General features: G+C 42.3%; 1 protein-coding gene across 1 annotated transcript; it reads right to left on the bottom strand.

The window, feature by feature from the left end:
• Window positions 1-427: 427 nt before the first annotated feature.
• On the bottom strand, window positions 428-18892 carry LOC121920400 (fructosamine 3 kinase related protein). Its single transcript, XM_042447536.1, has 6 exons — window positions 18545-18892; window positions 12995-13146; window positions 10073-10164; window positions 7977-8059; window positions 4509-4631; window positions 428-511 (listed from the first exon to the last, which is right to left on the bottom strand). Exons 1-6 carry the CDS (start codon window positions 18683-18685, stop codon window positions 428-430), a joined length of 675 nt encoding a protein of 224 aa, XP_042303470.1. The 5' UTR covers window positions 18686-18892.
• Between the last annotated feature and the right edge of the window lie 1470 nt (window positions 18893-20362).

Below are 20362 nucleotides of genomic sequence, written 5' to 3'. Positions count from 1 at the left end.
TTGATAAATGGGCAAAAAAGAGAAGCCAAACCTGGGACACAGCAGGGTTTGCCCTTCAGCTGTGGAAAGAGGCTGCCAAGGTCAGGATCTATTACAACACATATACAGGTGGAGTACAGACCTAAATTTCCAAATAGGGATATAACCCTTAAGGTGGAGACTCATTTTACCAGGTTCCTCATCATATTGCATAGAGGAACCTCTCATAACCTCCTCCAAAGTGATTCCAGTGGTTCTATAAGGAATAGTTGGTACAGCTTCAGTGTTTATCCAACCCTGCTACTTTGGGGATTTTACTGTGGTAAGCAGAGTACAAATGACACCAGTGAAACCCACCAAACATCCCAGCAATTGCTAATTCATACTCAGAGTGGCCATAGAACAGCACGCAGGGTCAAAGATCGCCTGGCAAAATCGGCGTCCTGCTTCAGCTACATTCGCTCCCCATAAATCTCCATGTTAGAAGAGCAGGAATTATCTCCATATCACCAAACAAACTGGGAATCTTGAGCTGAGGAAGAAAAAAGAGTTAAAACAGAAAGACAAAGAAAAAGAATTCAATTGGTAGCTTTAAGGAGTAGATGCCAACTAATAGCCCAATCTTATACTAAGAGACATGCTTGATTTCAATAGGCTAGGCACCCTAAAAGGCACCAAATCATGTTTGATTTTGGAAGCTAAGCAGGCCTCGATTAGTACTTGGATAGAAGACCACCAATAAATCCCAGATGTGTGCTATTTCAGAGGAAGGAACTGGCAAAACACCTCTCATTATTCCTTGCCTATGAAATTAATGGGGTAGTCAAAACTGACAGGTGATTGAAAGTCATATGATAAGCACATATAACTGCATGGATCAAGGGAAAGTCACATAGAATTAGCAGGCACGTTTTCTTTCAAAAGAGAAAATTTGCCAGGAAACATTTTAGCATTAAATCAAGAGTGGGAATCGGAACTCTCCAGATGTTAGTGACCAACCACTTAGTTATTTAACTGCTTATGTCCATGGTACTTTTCACCTCTGGCCAAGCTAGGTAGACTTCATGGGACGAGAGTCCAGCAACACTCAGAGGGCTACATTTTTGAAAGCCCTGATTTAAATAATACATTTCAGATTGGATCAATATACTTTTTATTTATATATTATCACTACAAATGCAACAGTTTGCTTTATGTATTCAGCTGATGGCTACATATTTTATTACTTTTCCTTAGAAATTTGTACTTCACCCTGACGGCTATTATGCCCTGAAAGTAATTGTTATTATTATTTTTTTACTAATTACATAGCTAAATAAAATATTCTCACTTATGAGCATTTCACTGATATTTGAATAGAATTTTTTTTTTAAATCAGGCAAAACGTGCTGTGTTAAAGTGTAAATAACAATTAAAAGGCACATTAACAGCTGATAAAATAGCACTCCACTACAGAGTATGCTGGGTTGTTACAAGTTTTTGCTTGACCCATCTTTGCTCACATCAGAATCATTCCTCTTCAAAGGAAGTAATGTTGCACACCTGCAGAGAGATTTCTCTACTCTTCAGTGTTCTGAGAAAGAACCGGCAAATGTAATATCGGAGCCATTGGCATAATCTTTGAAAACTCCTGGAAAACAGGAGAAATCCCAGCAGATTGGAGGAGGGCAATGTTGTCCCCCCATCTTCAAAAAGGGAAAAAAAGGGAACCCAACAATTATCGTCCAGTCAGTTTGACATCATACCAGGAAAGATTCTAGCAGATCATTAAACAGAGAGTCTGTGAACATCTAGAAAGCATGCCATAATCACAAAAGTCAACATGGGTTTCAGAGAAACAAGTCATGCCAGACACATCTGATCTATTTCTTTGATAAAATTACCAGCTTGGTAGATGAAGGGAATGCTGTGGTGTATAGTATATCTTGATTTCACTAAGGCCTTTGACAAGGTTTCCCATGATATTCTTGCAAACAAGCTTGTAAAATGTGGGCTAGACAAAGCAACTGTTACATGGATTTGTAACTGGTTGACCGGCTGAACGCAAAGGGTACTCAACAATGGCTCCTTTTTCATCCTGGAGCGAAGTGATCAGTGGGGTCCCACAGGGCTCTGTCCTGGGCCCAGTGATATTCAACATCTTTATCAATTACCTGGATGACAGAATTGGGGAGCATACTTATCAATTTTGCAGATGACACCAATTAGGAGGAATAGCTATACCCCAGAGGACAGGATCAAGATTCAAAATGACCTGAATAGACTAGAAAGCTGGGGCCAAAGCTAACAAATGAAATTCACACAGAGAAATGTAAGGTATTGCACTTAGGGTGGAAAATATAAAATGCACAAATATAGGATTGGGGACACTTGGCTGAATGAAACTACGTGTGAAACGGATCTAGGAGTCCAAGTAGACACAAGTTGAACATGAGTCACACAGTGTGATGCAGCAGCTAAAAAGGCCAATGCAATTTTAGGCTGCATCAAAAAAGTATAGTGTCTAGATCAGGGGTCGGCAACCTCCGGCCCGCGGGCCGGATCTGGCCCCGGAGGCCTTCCTTGTGGCCCCTGGGGGCGGTTGCGCCCGCTGCCGCCGGCGGCACCAGGTGAAAAAATGACAGCGCCCAAAGTGGCAAAAAGCCGCCGTGGGCGCCACCATTTTTTCGCCCAAAATGGCGGCGCCCAGAGGCGAAGTCTCGCGTGACCTCAAAGAAGGTCACGCGAGACTTCGGGGCTTCCGGAGGCCTGATGCGGCTGTCGGAGCCCTGTTCGAGGCCCCAGCGACGGCATCGGGCCTCCTGGGGCCCGATGGCCGTTGCTGGCGCCCTCTTATGGGCTCCGACGGCCGCATTGGGCCTCTGGAAGGCCCGCTGAAGCCGTCGGAGCCCTATTCGAGGGCCCTGGCGGCCACATCAGGCTCCTGGAGGCCTGATGCCGTCGTTGGCGCCCTCCAACGGGCTCCGGTGGTGGCAGCGGGCCTCCTGGAGGCCCGATGTGTCGCTGGCGCCTCAACACAGGGCTCTGGCAGCGGCAGTGGGCCTCAGGAAGGCCCAATGCAGCCGTGCAGCCCTATTTGAGGGCTCCGGTGGCGGCGGCAGGCCTCCTGGAGGCCCGATGCCATAGCTGGCGCCCTCCAACAGGGCTCCAGCGGCAGCAGCGGGCCTCCAGGAGGCCTGGTGCCATAGCTGGGGTCCTCCAAGAGGCTTTTTGCCGGCCTCTGACAGGGCCTGGGGCCCCGTCAGGAGCCTGCAAAGATGGGGAGGCCTGGCCCCCGGAGGGTGAAAGCTCCACCCCCGGCATGTGGCCCCGCCCCAGAGGGTGGAAGCTCCACCCCTGGCATGCGGCCCCGCCCCCAGAGGGTGGAAGCTCCACCCCTGGCTTTGGCCCCCCAGTCGCCTGAGGGACAGCAACCCGGCCCCCGGCCCAAAAAGGTTGCCTACCCCTGGTCTAGATCAAGAGAAGTAATAGTGCCACTGTATTCTGCTTTGGTCAGGCCCCACCTGGAATATTGTGTCCAGTTCTGGGCGCCACAATTCAAAAAGGACATTGAGAAACTGGAACGTGTCCAGAGGAGGGCGACTAAAATGGTAAAGGGTCTGGAAACCATGCCCTATGAGGAACGACTCAAGGAGCTGGGGATGTTTAGTCTGGAGAAAAGAAGGTTAAGAGGTGATATGATAGCCCTGTTTAAATATTTGAAGGGATGTCGTGTTGAGGAGGGAGCAAGCTTATTTTCTGCTGCTCCAGAGAACAGGACCCAGGACAATGGATGGAAGCTACAGGAAAAGAGATTCCACCTCAACATTAAGAGTTCCTTCCTGACAGTAAGGGCTGTTCGACAGTGGAATGCACTCCCTTGGAGGGTGATAGAGTCTCCTTCCTTGGAGGTCTTTAAACAGAGGCTGGATGGCCATCTGCCGGGGATGCTTTGATTTGGATTTCCTGCATGGCAGGGGGTTGGACTAGTGGTCTCTTCCAACTCTACGATTCTATGATTTTATGATTCTATGAAATAAATAAAATTTTCTGGATGCTTCATGATGATGTTTTTTATTACACAACTGTAGTGCCTCTAGCACAGAACTTTATGGATGGTCTAATGTAGTTTTATTCCCAAATGAAATATTATTTCCCTCCAAGAAACTATGGAATAATACTTTGTACTATACTGAAGTACTGTTATCAATATTGCACACAAAACTTCAGTCCCCTGGAGTCTCCAAAGACCATCTTAACATTTGTTAACATAAGGAGACCCAACAGGCAAGTTAATTCTTATTTATCTGACTTCCTGATACCTATCAGGCATTATAAATTAGAGCTCAAAACTGAACTATTTGCAAAGTAATTTCTTTGCTTAAAATTAAAATAGGAGGACTTGTAATTTTCCAGCCTAAGGAAGTTGGTTCACTAAGAGCTTCATGCAGCCAATAAAAGCAGAATGAGAATTCTGTACTTGTTTGAAAATAATCAGCAATTTTAGAGATTTAAGGATGCCTTCTACAGATATAACAAAATATTACTACCTGAAGCTGGGCCCAAAGCTCTCTTGCCTCCCTGTCGCCTGAATTCTTCTCAATCATGTCCATCTGAGGCTGAATTCGCTGCCTTGCATAGAAAGTCACCCAATCTTGTTGCCATTCATTCACCTGCAGACAGGAAACCAAAAGTTAAGAATAGTTAAGTCGTACTGTTTGTACTTATGCTCATCTAGTCCTATTGATGTCTATGATAGTAAAAGTGGTTTATTGGTCAGAGACGTGGATTGTGAAGGCTATCATGGATTAAACAAAGGGTAAGGATACACTGCAATGTGATGTGTGTTATAACTTCTTTTCTCATATTGTTTATGGGTACTGTGATATTATATAGTAAGTATAGTTAGGGGAGTGTATCAAGACTGAATGATAGAGCAGAAATGTTGGGCAGTATGGAAGTTATAGATGAATGTTGTTTAGTGGCGAGACAAAGAGTAGGTGTTATTAGAATGATATGGCAAGAGTGACAAACGGAATTAGGTTTGGATGAGGTTTGTCAGAGAGCAAGTAGGTCTGCTCTGAAAGCAGATATAGAGAGACTGTGAGAGATATGTGTTAAGAGTAATTCATTAATGGCATTAAAATAAAAGGAAGTTGCAATTACAAGTTTTTATGTGCTGGCAAGTAAAGAGTGAAATGTTTTCTGTATCTCATCTTAAACTATATTTATTATTATTGCTATTATTTATATCTTGCATTTTCCCCACAACTGGGATTCATTATACCTAACCACACGTACTGCCTGTTCATTATACCCAGGCCTCATTCCTGCTACTAAAAGCTCTGAATCCTGATGTGAGTTATATGGCCCTAGTTCCCACTGGAACTCGAATCTGATCCTCATTTGATTGATTCCAGTGGAGAAAACCCACGGTAAATACCAAAAGCCCGGGGTAAATAAGAAGCAGTTTTTCAGAAGTTCTTTTGCTAAAAATCGATCCTAACCTGCCTGCAGTAAATGGGACAGATTAGGATCATTTCTTTGAGAGGGGAGGGGCAAATGGCAGAGGGGTGAGTATCATCCCTCCCCAGAAATGTCACACACACACACACAGAGTGCCTCCTTTTGGGGTCCTTTTTTAAAAAACAAAACAAAATAAAACTAATCGCAAAATTGATAGATTGGCAAAGCATCTATTTTCAGAGACAACTAGCTGCTAAGCCACTCTACGGTTTTTGCGAGTAGTTTTGCTTTAAAAAAATAGTCTCCCACATCCGCCTCCTCATCCTCCTCACATCAGGCCGCAAGCCCCTATCATCATCTTCCTCCTCCTGCCTCCTGCCTCTTGCTTCATCCTCCTCCTCACACCCACCCCTTTTCCTCCCCAGCCAGAGCCTTCATCCCCCTCTTCCTTTTGCTGCCTGGTCACAGACCCTTCCTCCTTCTTCTTCATCCTTCTCCTCCTCCTCCAGGCTCTCTTCCCAGGTATCTGCGCTCCCACCACCCAGCCTTGCCTCCGTCCTCCTCCTCAGCGGGGCCTCAGATGGGAGAGGGATGAAGGGAGAGACCAAGAGAGTCGGTGGCAGGCTGTGGAGTTTATCACATGGGAGGAATTTCTCTTAATTTCAAATGAAAAGAAAGTGGGGCCAGAACGCATTCAGATGAATTCGCTAGTTCAGCGAATTTACGGGAAATCGAATTGCATTCGACCTGACTTCCCATTGCCCAAAAATAGCTTGTCATTGCCCGAAATTGCGTGTGATCACCTCTCATGCAATAACGTGAAACCCCATTATTGCGTTCGGACTGACTTCCCATTGCTCGAAATTACGTGTGGTAGTCTATCACGCAATAATGTTAAATCCCATGACTGCATTCAGATTGCCATTGGATTATACTTCCAATTTCTCTTGTCTGATAAACTCCACTGTCTCTGCCGTCCAGGAGTCCCTTTCGCCCCCTGCCATGCTTGCATCGGGTGATCCAAGCATGGCAAAGATCCAGAGAGGACCCCTGGGAGTCCCCTTCACCCCCTGCCATGCTTGGATCCAGGCATCCAAGCATGGCAAGGGTCCGGAGGCGGCGCTGTGTGCCGGGGGGGGGGGGGGGGGGGGGGGGGGGGGAGGGAGGGAGAGTGAGACTAGGGGCCTGGTGCGAATGGGAGGAAGAGGAGGAAGGAGACAAGAGGAGGAGGAAGGCAACAGAGCAAGGTGGGGGGGCACATTTTGTAAAAAAAACGTATAATGGCAAAATCGCTGGATCAGAAAAGGAACTACTTGCAAGTAGTTGCTTTGCCAATCTATTGATTTTGTGACTGATATTATATTTTTAAAAAATCAAAAAGGCAGCACTGGGGGGGTGACATCTCTGTGACGTCTTATGAGTGACACATGAGCAGTGCAAATGAGAACAACAATCGTATCAAAAAACACCGCTTGCACTGAAGTAAGGAAAAGATCCCCTTTATAGTGGGAACAAGGGACCTTTTACCAAAGCAGAGCAAAACTGAGCAAAGGACCTTTTAGGACCTTTTAGAACCAACTAAAACTGCAAGTGGGAATGCCGCCCCCCCCCCCCCCCCCCAGTGCTATGACCTCTCATCAAAAATAGCGGCTTTATAGAAAACATACAGGAAGTGGGTTCAGTGGAAATTTTAGTGCCTTAGGAAGCATTGTGCAGATTTGAGTTCAAATCACGACAGTTGATGGTTACCACTTTGATTACTACACTGGAATTGTTTCTGCAATTTTTATAGAAGAGCTTTAAAAAATTCTTTCTAAATGACTGCACTCTAAATAAGTATCAAACAGCAATATGCACGTCTTGTTTGATTCACAACAGGCCCACCAGCAGTGGTGAAACTGTGCTGATTCAGTTTAGCAATAGTAATAGCAAGTACATTTCTATATCACTTATCAGTGCACTTGAGCACTCCCTAAGCTGTTAAAAAGCGTTAAGCTAATTGCCCACAACTATCTGGGTACTTATTTTAGCGATCTCGAAAGGATGGAGATGCATGTATGCACACACACAGACTCAGACCTCCACTAATGGCTGCTTTCTAAACTCAATCTGATTCACTTTTTACTTTAGCTGGGTCAGTGGATTACTCTGCTGCAACTAAAAGAGCACCTAAAGCTTGACTGCTTAGTTTGAAGGGTCAGTTCAGTAACACTTGCTAAGGGTATTCATTTCATAGAAAATCCTGGCAGAGTTAACAGTGAATGTTGATTTTCAACTTTTCTTAATCAGCTATTCCTAGCACCATTCCACAGTTATTTTCACAGCAGGGAAAGGATTAAGACGGCAGTACCAAAAGATAAACCTATCAAAAGGTAAACCTGGATTCCCTATGCCTACCTACTCGAAAAGGTAAAGCACTCCCTATAAAACAGTCATTCAAATATTCTTAATCTCAAGCATCAGGAAAATCTAACAAAATTAATATATCTGTTCTTCATATCTTTTTCAGCATAAAGAGTCATTGTTTCAGAAAACAAGTGTGTACACATTACCTGTGGAAGATAACCGCAACAAGTGACTGTGTGAAAACCAAACTTTTCTACAAACTTGGCATCTGTATGTTCTTCACTCTTACCTTAAAATAAGGGAGGGAGAGAAAGAGAGAGGGAGAAGTAAATGCTGTAAGTACATTAAAAATAAAAACATTATGTTAACATAGTAAAATCTCAGTCTTAACTATAATTGTTAAGTCGCTATCAGATTGAAAACATTATAGAAATAGGTATGGTGCAGACTTTTTCATGAAATGTTCAAAATGCATGTTTTTATACCAGCCTTCTGTGTTTTCAGTAATTTTATACAACTAAGGAGTGAAACAGACGGGCAGAAGACAAAGACAGATTGGGGCCACAGCAAATACATGCCACGGCCCCAACCTGCATTGAAGCCGGCTGAAAAAGGAGCGGCAAAGATCCTTTCCTTTTTTGGCCAGAGAAAAGGCGGCTTATCCTGCCCCACTGTGACCCCATGCCGGCTTCAAGCTGCTCCAGTGGCATGCAGCATATAAACGCCTTCCAGGCAACTTCAGGGCAACATGGGAGCATGTGGCATATAAACACCGCACTCCCAAGCCATCTGTTCCAACCCTAGGATTCTCAGAAGTATTAAATTTCTACATTCTGAAAACAGAATGATGAACCAAGTGGACCTTTGAACTGATCCAGCCAGCAACTCTTATCAATCTTATGAATACAAAGCTATAAAATAAAAGCATTTGCAGATAACGTAGTGGTCTTCTTAGAAGACCCACTTAACAACAACATTAAAGAGCTAATTAGAATATTACAAGATTTTGGGGAAGTAACTGGACTCAAAGTGAATATAGAGAAAACTGCTATGATTACTAAAAAATATGATAAAAAAAGAACTGAAACTGAAATCATATATAATACTAACTATTAGTATTATATATGATTACAACAGCTAGGGTGCTGTACGCACAAAAGTGGAAAACAATACAAATCCTGACATTAGAAGAATGGATGAGGAAATTATTGGATATGAGAGAGGCTGATAGACTGTCCAAAAGTTTGAAAAGAGAAAAGGAAGATAACAAGAAGGAAGAAAAAGAATGGGACCTAGTTATTGAATACTGGAAAAAGAATATAGAGAAAAGTCAATGAATAAATCAAGTAATGACATAAGAAAAAGAAAAGGCTAATAAGAAAAGAAGATATAGTATGAGTGTAAATATAGGTGGGAAAAAAGATAATATATATAATATGTAGGTAGTAGATAGCATAAATGTTTATAGGTATATATGTGTGTCTACAGGTAGATCTAGGGGTGTGCGCTATATGTATGTATATGAGTTTGTAGATATGTACGTATATATGTTTGTCTGTTTTATATAATACAAATTAAAAAAAGAATACTCTTCCAAACAAAATGTGCAAAGAAATTTGAAATTATACTCCTTTATTATATAAACACAGTGAAGACAGTGAAAAAAGGCTACAAACTTACATTCAGATTATTTGTCAGTCTTCCCCAACCTAGTGCCCTCTGGATGTTTTGGACTGCCACTAAGAAACACTGGCCTAAAGTTCTGGAGGGCACCAGGCTGGAAAAGTATGCTCTACTCATGAGAGATCTTTTGTTAAATAAATACTCGCAAAGTGAACAAAATCTCTGTATAGATGGCAATTACATAGCTTAATTCATTCTGAATAATGTGTAGCACAGCCTCCCCCAACCTGGTGTGCACAATGTTTTGGACCATAGACCCATCAACACTAATTAACAAGGCAAGCAATACAATGCAAAACATCTAGACAGCATCAGGTTAGGGAAAGCAGTATGGTAGACAGTGGGAGTCCAAAAACCAGTGTGAATATGGCTCTTTAGTTACCATGACCCATATGCAACAAAGAAATGAAAAGTTTAATACCTATATTTAAAAGGTTATTCTTACTGCCTATAATATCTTGTTGATACTTTCATTACCTTACTTTGTATGTAATGGAGTGTTCTAGTGATTTTGTTATTGAGTTAAAAGCAACAATCAGAACCTTGAAAAACTCCGTTTTACAACTACAGCCTTAAATTAATGAAATTTAACAAGTGACAGACAGTTAAAACACTTTACCAACAGTGTTTGCATCTTTTTTCAGTTTCTCCCCAAGTTTCTGATTATGAAGGTGGAGATCAGCCAACTGTGATCCCAGTTGTTCTGAATGCCTAAGAAAACAAAATATGTTACTTTTAGTCATAAGCAGCCAAGACATGGCTATTTCACCAAACATTTGTCTCATGATTACATATGCACTGCAGAAATAATCCAGGTTGCCACCATTTTAACTGCCTTGGCTCCAAGTTATGGAATTCTGGGTACTGTAGTCTGTCATGGCACCAGACCTGTCTGACAGAGAAGGCTAAATATCTCACAAAACAACAATTCCACAGCATTCAGCCATGGAAGTTAAAGTGATGGCAACCTGGATTATTTCTGCAGTGCGGATGGATCCTGTGTTAAATTGACTGATGTATTTGTCTTCTTCTGTTGATTTTATGTTTGCCAAAATATTCTGTGGATCTGTATCCTCCTGTGATTGTATTCTTATTTCTTTTAAACACTTAAATATTTTATTAATGTATTATAGTAGGTGTGGACAAAATATTTGGATGAAAATATTATAACCTGAATTAATTGTTAAGTGCTCAAGCAAGGAGTTCCTTATATATGGAGACTGTTGTTGTGGGCCTTCAGGTCATTCTGACTTATGGCAACCCTGAAGCTATCACAGAGTTTTCCTGGTAAAATTTGTTTAGATGGAATTTGCTCTTGCCTTTCTTTGAAGCTGAGAGAATGTGATTTGCCCAGTGGGTTTCCATGGCTGAGTAGCAATTCAAACCCTGGTCTCTTCCCAGTTTATCTGTTTATTTCTTTACCTGGAATATTCCAGGCTGCCACCAGGCTATTCTGGCCCTAAATTTCCCCTTAATCCCTCACCCTTAGCTGGTGCATATTTTCAGCAGATGGCTAGTGGCCTTCCCATGTGGTCCCTGCAAGCCAGCCAGCACTGCCACTGCAGGCACAAGTCACTGTGCAATAAGAACAAAGCTCCCAACTTTGTTATCAATGCTGGGTGACACATTCTGACCTCAGAGTGACTTGCATCCACAGAATGACTCAGCAGGGACACCTGCAGGGAAGGGAACCTCATTTTGCTCTGGGTTTTCTGGAGAACTCAAAGTAAAAGATATGTTTAATGTGGAACAAGGGGTGAAAACAGCCCTGACTCAATTCAGGGTTTTGGAGCTGCGTAATGTAAACAGTGGTCTGTGCAATCGTGCTGGTCATATGATCACAGAGTAGTCTCTGACAACACAGGCGGGTTACAAACCGCCATAAAGTACGCGCTCTGCGCGTACTAGGGTTAGGAAGGGCCGTATTAGGGTTAGGAAGGTTCTTACCTTCCTGACGGCCCTTCCTCCCAGTACGTGTGGAGCGCGTACTTTTTCGCGGCGCCCATCCACATGGGCGCCGCCATTTTGACGTACTGGACGCTGTGCGTCCAGACGTGTCGCGGCGGAAGTGACGTCGCGAGGGCGCACTCCACCCCTCGCGGCGCCACTTCCGCGTTCCAAAAAGGAGCGGCATTTCGCCGCTCCTTTTTTGCTGCGCGGGGAAGCCTCGCGGTCTGGCAGCTGGGGCTTCCCTACGCAGCAAATGGCGGCGGCGTGAAAACGGCCCCTTGAGGGCCGTTTGTAACCCGCCACAGGCTCTTTGGCTTAGTAACCGAGATGAGCAACGGTCCCTATGGTCAGACATGACTTGACAACCTTCTCAATGGGGAATACCTTTACCCTTTTATTGTAAACAGCACACAGCTGGAGGGAATTATTATTAATGTGGACAAGTCCCTAGTCCAACAGTCAAACCATGACATGTGCTGGCTCAAATAGAGATTATCTACAGCTATTTTGCTCTTGTATTCCCTGTTAGCAAGTATGGATCTGAGAGCTGGGTACTTAAGAAAGTGGATAGGAAGAAAATCAACTAATTTGAGATGTGGTGTTGGATTAGCATGCTAAGGATTCTGGTGACAACCAAAAAGACAAACAAATGGGTCCTAGAACAAATCAAGTTGGAAATCTCCCTGGAAGCCAAGATAATTAAACTGAGATTTTCGTACTTTGGCCACATAATGAGAAGGCACAATTCATTGGAAAAAAACAATAATGCCTAGAAAGGTGGAGGGAAATAGAAAGAGAGGAAGGCAGTATGCTAGATAGATGGACTCTATTAAAGAGGTTACGGGTATGGATTGAGAGGACCTAAGCAGAACAGTGGAGGGGAGGGAGTCTTGGAGATGTCTCATCCACAGGGCCACCATGAGTCAAGATCAACTTGAGGACAGCTAACAACAACAACAACAACAAATCTTGCTCTTAGAAAGAGATTATCAACAGATATTCTGCTATTAGAAAAATATTTTTTTTCCATTTATATCCTTCCTTTCTGGGATTTAAGATATCTCACTAAAGCAAATGCATTAAACTGCAAATGCAAATAAAACCAGGGTTGTTTAGTACAGTGTGCCCTTGCCTTACATGTGGGATCCGTTCCAGACCCCCCTGCGTAAGGCAAATCCAGTGTATGATGAAGCTCCATTCATTTGAATGGGGTGCATCCTCAGGCCCCATTTGCCATATTAGGGCTCACCATCCGCATAACCTCAAATCTGCATATGACAAGCCCATGTACAATGTGGGAGCGCTGTATCTTACCTCAGACCAACACTGAATCATGTACATGGTGACATGTAGATTTCAACTCAGGTTGAGGTACAAGGACAATAAATGTAATTTTAAAAATAAAAAGTAGGATCCCTTCCATTGTATTTGGAAGGCTACATAAAAATACTTAATGGGACAATACACTACCCAACTCCAATTTGCATAACTGAATAAGTTACTTAGAATTAATTTGTTTTTAGAAGGAATAAATAGTACAGATATTTGTCTTTAAGTAGGCAAATAAATTATAGTAAGAAGTTAAAATTACCTGTTCAAACCTCTCATATCCAAATGCTCCATCACAAACAGAGCACCGCCCTCTGGCAGATCAATAACTTTCATAGGTTTAGGAACTTTCACAGTGTGTGTTTGCAAGATGGCAGTTAAACTTGCCATTTCACCATCAAACATTCTTCGCGCCTTTCAGATAAAAAGGAAATACTTTTATAAGCATTTTAAAATGTAAGACTTGCTTTGCTCCATTAACACAGCCTGTTGACACAAGCATGAGAAATTAAACAAGTAATATATACCACAAATTTTACATGTTTCCAAGCAATATATAATAGTCAATGGTACACCCATAAACATAACTGCACATTTTTATACTTTACACAAACTGGTACTCCAGTTGACCTGCAAAAGGCATGATAGCCCAAAGGTGAAACAAGGGCAAGTTGTAGCTCTCTTTAACACTCACACTGACTGCATGGAACCTAATTACTCAGACATCTGAGTGAACCACACTGCAACTGTTTCCATTAGGCCTAGACCATAGGAATGACAGAAACTGTACTATTTGTCATAGCATTTATAAATTCTTAGAGTTACCAGTAATTTTTATGTAGAGAGATCTTGTACCACCTTTGAGACTAACTGAAAGAAATAATTTGGCAGCATGAGCTTTAGTCTAGGAAAGTTCATGCTGCCAACTTCTTTCTTTCAGTTAGTCTCAAAGATGCTATAAGATCTCTCTACATACTAATTCTACAGACTAACACAGCTATATCTTTGAATTCTACCAGTAATTTTTACAGCATTATTAAAATGTTGGCAACTTTGGCCACCGGGTTAAACCAATAGTGGTCTGCATTATTCTGGACTACTTCTTTCAGCAGAGATGATACCATCTCAAAATAACATTATACCACATATCCCGCTATGCACATAGTTTTTCCCCTCTGGATCCTTGCATCTAGGAAGATCCATGGCTGCACATAGTATTCCAAGTGGAAATAAACATACTAAGCCCATCAGCTGTTTGTGCTGGTGACTGAACTGAGCCTTTTCCTCCAATTTCAAGAATTGGTCATGGTTCACAGTCATCCACTGAAGTCCACGATAATAGCAACCATATTTTTTTATTGATGTTTATGTACACAGCAGTGGTTAGAGAGTCTGATCCAAACATTTGAAAGGTGGTAGAAGAGAAAACAAATTGAATCTTCCCCCTCCCCTTCCACTATCCTTATCCCTGCAGGCATCTTTCTCCCCCAGCCCAGCTTATTTTTAGTATCAGAAGAAGAATGGTGGGAAAGTGCCTTAAATACAGGACCAAATTAAATAGGTTAGTGGGAGGTTTTGACTCTCCACTCTCTTCAGTTACATTCCTATTTGGATGTAAAAATACCACCACTATTCCCCTGTGTGAACTGGAAACCTTTTTGAACAACAAATATATTATTATTGTTGTTGTTATAACTGTTGTTGTTGTTAAAGACTGCATCTATATTTGTTTGTTATCGCTTTAACTGCCCTGGCTCAAGGCTATGGAATTATGAGAGTTGTCCTTTTGTGAGATATTAAGCCTTCTCTGTCAGACCTCCGGTGCCACAAAAAACTACAAATCCCAGGATTCTATAGGAGGGAGCCTCAACAGTTAAAGGATGTAAAACTGCATTAATTTTGCAGCGAAGCAGGAGTCTCAGTCCTTAGTTTATGGATGAGTATGAATTTGAACTTATCAGTCCAAGGGCTGCTTTACACACACTAGTCGACAAGAATATAGACATAGGTTGTTATTGTTGTTTTTAACATAAACACTTGCCAATAAACCAAGGTCAATAAACAATTCCCCTCTAAACTTTCAAGGCATGTGTTCTTTTCTCAGACATGTTATGTTTTCAGGCAGGAACAAGCTAAATCAACCAGTAATAATACAGTAACCAAATACAGTAACCCAAACTGTCTGAGAGCCAGCATGCCATGTAGCGGTTTAAGTGTTGGACTACAACTCTGGAACCAGGATTCGATTCCCAGCTGAACCATGAAACCCACAGGTTGGACAGGTTGAGAGGAGAGGTAGTAGAAAAAACAATGATCTTGGGCAAGTCACACACTTTCAGCCTTAGGGGAAGGCAATGGCAAACCACCTCTGAACAAATCTTGCCAAAAAAAAAACCCATGAGAGGGTTTAGGGTTGTGATAAGTCGGAAATGACTTGAAGACATACAACAACAAACCCCTAACTGTAAGAGACAGACAGTTTAATGTAGTTGTCTAAGCACAGATGTAAAGAGGGACAAGCTCTCAGCATGTATACAATGTCCCCCTCCCTGCCAAAAAAAGCCCAATGCAACTGAGGCAAATATATTTTTATGACCGCTTTAGGGACTCTTACAGAAAGGGGAACAATGCATAAACAGTACTGCAAAACATTAATTTTGCTTTTTAATCATGCTTTGTTAATTTTTAGGTATTTCCTATGTACACCTGAAGAAAACTATGAGAACATTTCTCAGGCAAAATACACGGGGCTACGGAGGAAATAAATCCTTTTTATACATTCTGCTACTTACTCCATCTCTCTTTTACTTTAAGTTCCATTGGGTGTTTTCAGTCCCTGGCTTTTTTTTTTCATAATTTCATTAGCTATCCTATTCACCAAATGTCTGCTTCTCTCACCAAATGGCAATTGCGGTAATTTTTAAAATAAAACAAATTTATACAGTCCAAGAATCTGATTCTCTTTTACAGTGAAATAAATAAATCAAAGTAACCCTGCCAATAGTAGAAATAAGAAAGAGCCTTTGGAACCCAGAGAGGGAGAAAATGTAAGAGTGTATCCACACTGCAGAATTAAAGCAGCTTGACACCTACATAATTATGCTACATAATCTTGGGATTTGTAGTTTGGTGAGACACCACAGCGCTCTAACAGACCAGTCTGAATGCCTCACCAAACTACAAATCCCAGTATTCTGTAGGATGGAGTCATGGCTGTTAAATGAGTGCCAAACCTCTTTAATTCTGCAACGTGGATGCACCCATAAAACCAAAGGGGTCATGCCTATATGTAAACATTTGTATCTCTGATGTTTCACCCACAGTAGGAGTTGTATTATCTGCCTTCTCAGCAATGAATCAGGAGTCAGCACGGAATAGTACAGAACATAAAAGTGATGTCTGTCTGGTGATTTCATTTGTTCTTTTAGCTAATACTCCTCTTCCAATTGTTGTTTTTTTTCTCATATTCTCCCTCTCTCTACCAATTTCTAAAATGAGAAGAGCAGCAATTCAAGAGAGTAAGGCTACTAAATCCTCTGATCAGGAAAGCCTTCTTACAAATCCCACATCCTGAACACGCTGGCTGTTAATTTCTCAGTCAGGGAAACTCTACCTGTGATCAAAGCCACTCTGGTTTACCGTTTACCATGTCACAAAAACAGAGCATTTGAAATGGACCCTAAGACCTTGGTTTAAATTAAATAAAACTGAAAGCTTGGCTCAAATTAATCCTTGACAAAATGTTTCGGAGGAGACTTTCTCACAAATAGGAATTTTCAGCTGTGGAAGTGGTGAGGCCTGCGGGAAAGGCAAGAGATGCCTCTGTGGAAACACACCCCTGGGGCACCACAAGTCTTTGCTGTAGTTGTTGTTGGGTGCCTTCAACTCGTTTCTGACTTATGGCAACCTGAAGCCGACCATATCATAATGATAATAATAATAATAATAAAATTTATTTCTATTTCCCGCCTCTCCCTGTGAATCGAGGCGGGATTACACCAGTCAGCAAATTTCAACAATAAAAACGTATCAAATACATAGAATAAAAAATATACATTACTATCAATACAATACAGCTGGTTGACTCTCTGTAAAAAACATACAATACTAACAGAGGTGAGATATTTTACAGCAGGTTTGGTGGGTAGGCTGGCCGGAAGAGATCCGTCTTCAGTGCTTTCTTGAAAGCATCTAGAGTGGTAATAAGACGGATCTCTTCATGGGGTTTTCTTGGCAAGTTTTGTTTTGAGGGGCTTTGCCACTGCCATCCTCTAAGCCTGAGAGAGTGTGACTTGCCCAGGATCACCCAGTGGGTTTCCATGGCTGAGCTGGGATTCGAACCCTGGTCTCCAGAGTCCTATTTGGCACTCACTATTTTGTTTTATTCTGCATATGTGTGTGTGTGTTTTATTATATTTTAATATTGTATTTTAGTATTTTATATTATTGGAATACAGTGGGCCCTTGTTATACGCTGGGGTTTGGTTCCAAGATCCCCCATGGAAAACAAAATCCGTGGATGCTCAAGTCCCATTAAATATAATGACATAGCAAAATGGTGCCCCTTATAAAAAAATGGAATATCAAGGTTTGATATTTTACATTTACTGTATACATTTTTTTATCATTTTCAAACCGTGGATGCTTGAATCCGTGTATAAAAACATCCATGTATTAGAAGGGCTGACTGTAGTTATAAATGGTCCGAAGCATATTACAGAAATAATCCAGTTTGAGACCGCTTCAGCTGTCCCAGCTCAATGCTAGGGAATTCTGGGAACTGTAGTTTTGTGAGACATTTAGCCTTCTCTGTCAGGTGCCACAGTAAACTACAATTCCCAGGATTCCCTAGCACTGAGCCAGGGCAGTTAAAGTGGGTCTAAAATTCCATCCATTAAGAAGCCAAGCCCTTCCTCCAGTCGATCTGCCTTGGTCCAGGCCTCGGAGGTGGAGAAGAACTGCTGGACCTGATCCCCTTCCCCACCAACACTCCCTTCTCCTTTTGTGTCGTGTCTTCTTAGATTGTAAGCCTGAGGGCAGGGAACCGTCTGATTAAAAAGATTGTATGTACAGCTCTGTGTAAATTTACAGCGCTTTATAAATAAAGGTTAATAATAATAATAATAATAAACTGGATTATTTCTGCAGTGTACTTTGGACCCAATGCTTCATTCTGTAACTGTAAAATAATCCAGTCTGAGACCACTCTTAACTGCCCTGGCTCAGTTTTAGAGAATCCTGGGAATTGTAGTTTATTGTGGCACCAGAGAACTCTCTGACAGAGAAGGCTAAACGCCTCACAAAACGACATGGATGGTGCTATAGAAATAAACAACAACAACCACAACAACAATAATAATACACGTTTTAGAAAGCAAAGTCAGAAATATGTGGCCGGTCCTTTCTTCCTTCCCATCCCAAACCTTTCTGTTTCTATAGCTGCATCCGCACTGTAGAAATAATCCAGTTTGGCACTGCTTTAACCTCCCTGGCTGAGTGCTAGGGAATCCTGGGAACTATAGTTTGCTGGGGCACCAGAGCTCTCTGACAGAGGCTGCATCCACACTGCAGAAATAACCCGTTTTAGCACCGCTTTAACTCTTTTCTGGCTCAAGGCTATGGAATTCTGGGAGTTGGAGTTCGTTGTGGGGCCCAGAGTGTGGATTTAGCGAAGGCTAAATGTCTACAATTCACAGAGCCAGGACAGATGAAGCGTTGTCAAAGTGGATTATTTCTGCAGTGCGGATGCAGGCTAAGAAGAGAAAACAAAAGAGCCAGGGCCCCCCCAGTCCTTCCAGCCTTCCTTCCCGACCTCGGAGCGGGCGTTGCTTTTGACGTAGAGGCGGCCGTGGTCGGTGTGGAAGCTCTCGCCGTGGCTGATGCAGCCTCCCCCGGAGTGGCCCGCAGGACGCAGCACCGCAGTGCCAAGCTCCCGACGCAGAGCCGCCTCCATCCCCGGAGTAGGCCGCAGCACCGGGCTCTAGTTCCCTTCCCCGCCGGCGCCCTCACGCTCCCCCGGCCAAGTAGAAGACCCTCCTGGGTTGATTGTCGCACTACACTCTTCTAGTGCTGTTATTCCACTTTAACTGCTCTGGCTGCCTCCTGTTGCATTCTGGGATTTGTAGTCCAGCGAGGCCTAAAGCCTCTCTGGCTGAATATTCTCAATGCCCCCTCCTTAAACTCCAAATCCCACAATGCAACGTGAGGAGGCACCAGAGCAATTAAAGTGGAATAGCAACGTTTTAAGCGTGTACTGCAACACAGGATTAATGGCGTTTGACAGCGCTTTAACTGCCACACCTCCACGCTAGGGAATCCTGGGATTTGTAGTTTTGTGAGCTATTGAGCCTTCTCTGTCAGAGAAAGCTTGGGGACCACAACAGACTACGAATCCCAGGATTCCATAGCACAGAGCCCTGGCAGTTTAAGGGGCTGTGAAAACCTATCATGGGGTTTCCTTGGCAAAATTTGTTCAGATGGGATTTGCCATTGCTGTCCCCTGAGGCTGAGAGAGTGTGACTTGCCCAAGGTCACCCAGTGGGTCTCCATGGCCCAGTAGGCAATGTAGGTAGTGCCATTTTGGATATTTAAAACTAGAACTCACATCCTGGGAAACCAAGTTAGAGATTCATATTTCTAATGAACACTGAACTCCAGGGAGAACGCCTAAAATAGCCTGATCTAACTCCTATTTCACTTTTCTCACAGTGTGAGACCCAAGGATGGTTACACAGTACAGGTTAAAACAATCGTACTAAAACAATGTTGGGCTAAGTGATGGGTGATGAGAGAGGAGTTCAAACGCCTGCTCAGCCACAGAAGCCCACTGTGTCACCTTGGGCACGTCACACTCTCTCAGCCTCAGAATGGCAACTCTGCTCTGAGTAAACCTTGACAAGGAAACTCTAAGATAGGGTTGTTCTAAGTCAGAGTCAGCATCAAGATCCACAACAACAACAACAACAACAGCAACATTATAATGTGCAAAAGTTGAAAAACAAGTAAGCAATCAAATTAAAAACATTATTTTAAAACAAATTTAAAAACATTCAGAACATAATAATGACAATTAAATACAGCAAAACCCATTAAAATATTCTTCTGCAATGGCAAATTTTCTTGTGGCAGAATGTTGTCACTTTCCCCTGTAGGGGGGAAATGTCCTTTTAATATTATTTAATATTATAATATAATAATGTAATATAATTTAATATAATATTATAATTCAATATAATTTAATATTATGATCAACTGTGGCTACAGTTCCAGGATCCCCCCATGGATACTAAAATCTGTGGATGCTCAAGTCCCATTAAATACAGTGGCAATGGTGTCCCTTATACAAAATACCAAATCAAGGCTTTTGGATTTATTTATTTTTTACTATCTTCAAACTGTGGATACTTGAATCTGTGGATAAAAAATCTGTGGATACAGAGTACCAATCTTATAATGCAAAGGTTTAAAATAATTAAATTGATAACTATCTGTATTCAGTTGTGTATGTTATGTTTGTGACCCATATATATGACTCTTCTATTAATATGATTAATCTTTTGGTTTCAGGGCCCCCATGGTAGGATGGCTAGACTGGAAACTGGAGAAGGCTCCTTAACCTTGAATGGTTGTA

Source organism: Sceloporus undulatus, chromosome 2, assembly GCF_019175285.1.
Source record: "Sceloporus undulatus isolate JIND9_A2432 ecotype Alabama chromosome 2, SceUnd_v1.1, whole genome shotgun sequence".
NCBI lineage: Eukaryota > Metazoa > Chordata > Lepidosauria > Squamata > Phrynosomatidae > Sceloporus > Sceloporus undulatus.
This window is presented reverse-complemented; position numbering and strand designations above follow the sequence as displayed.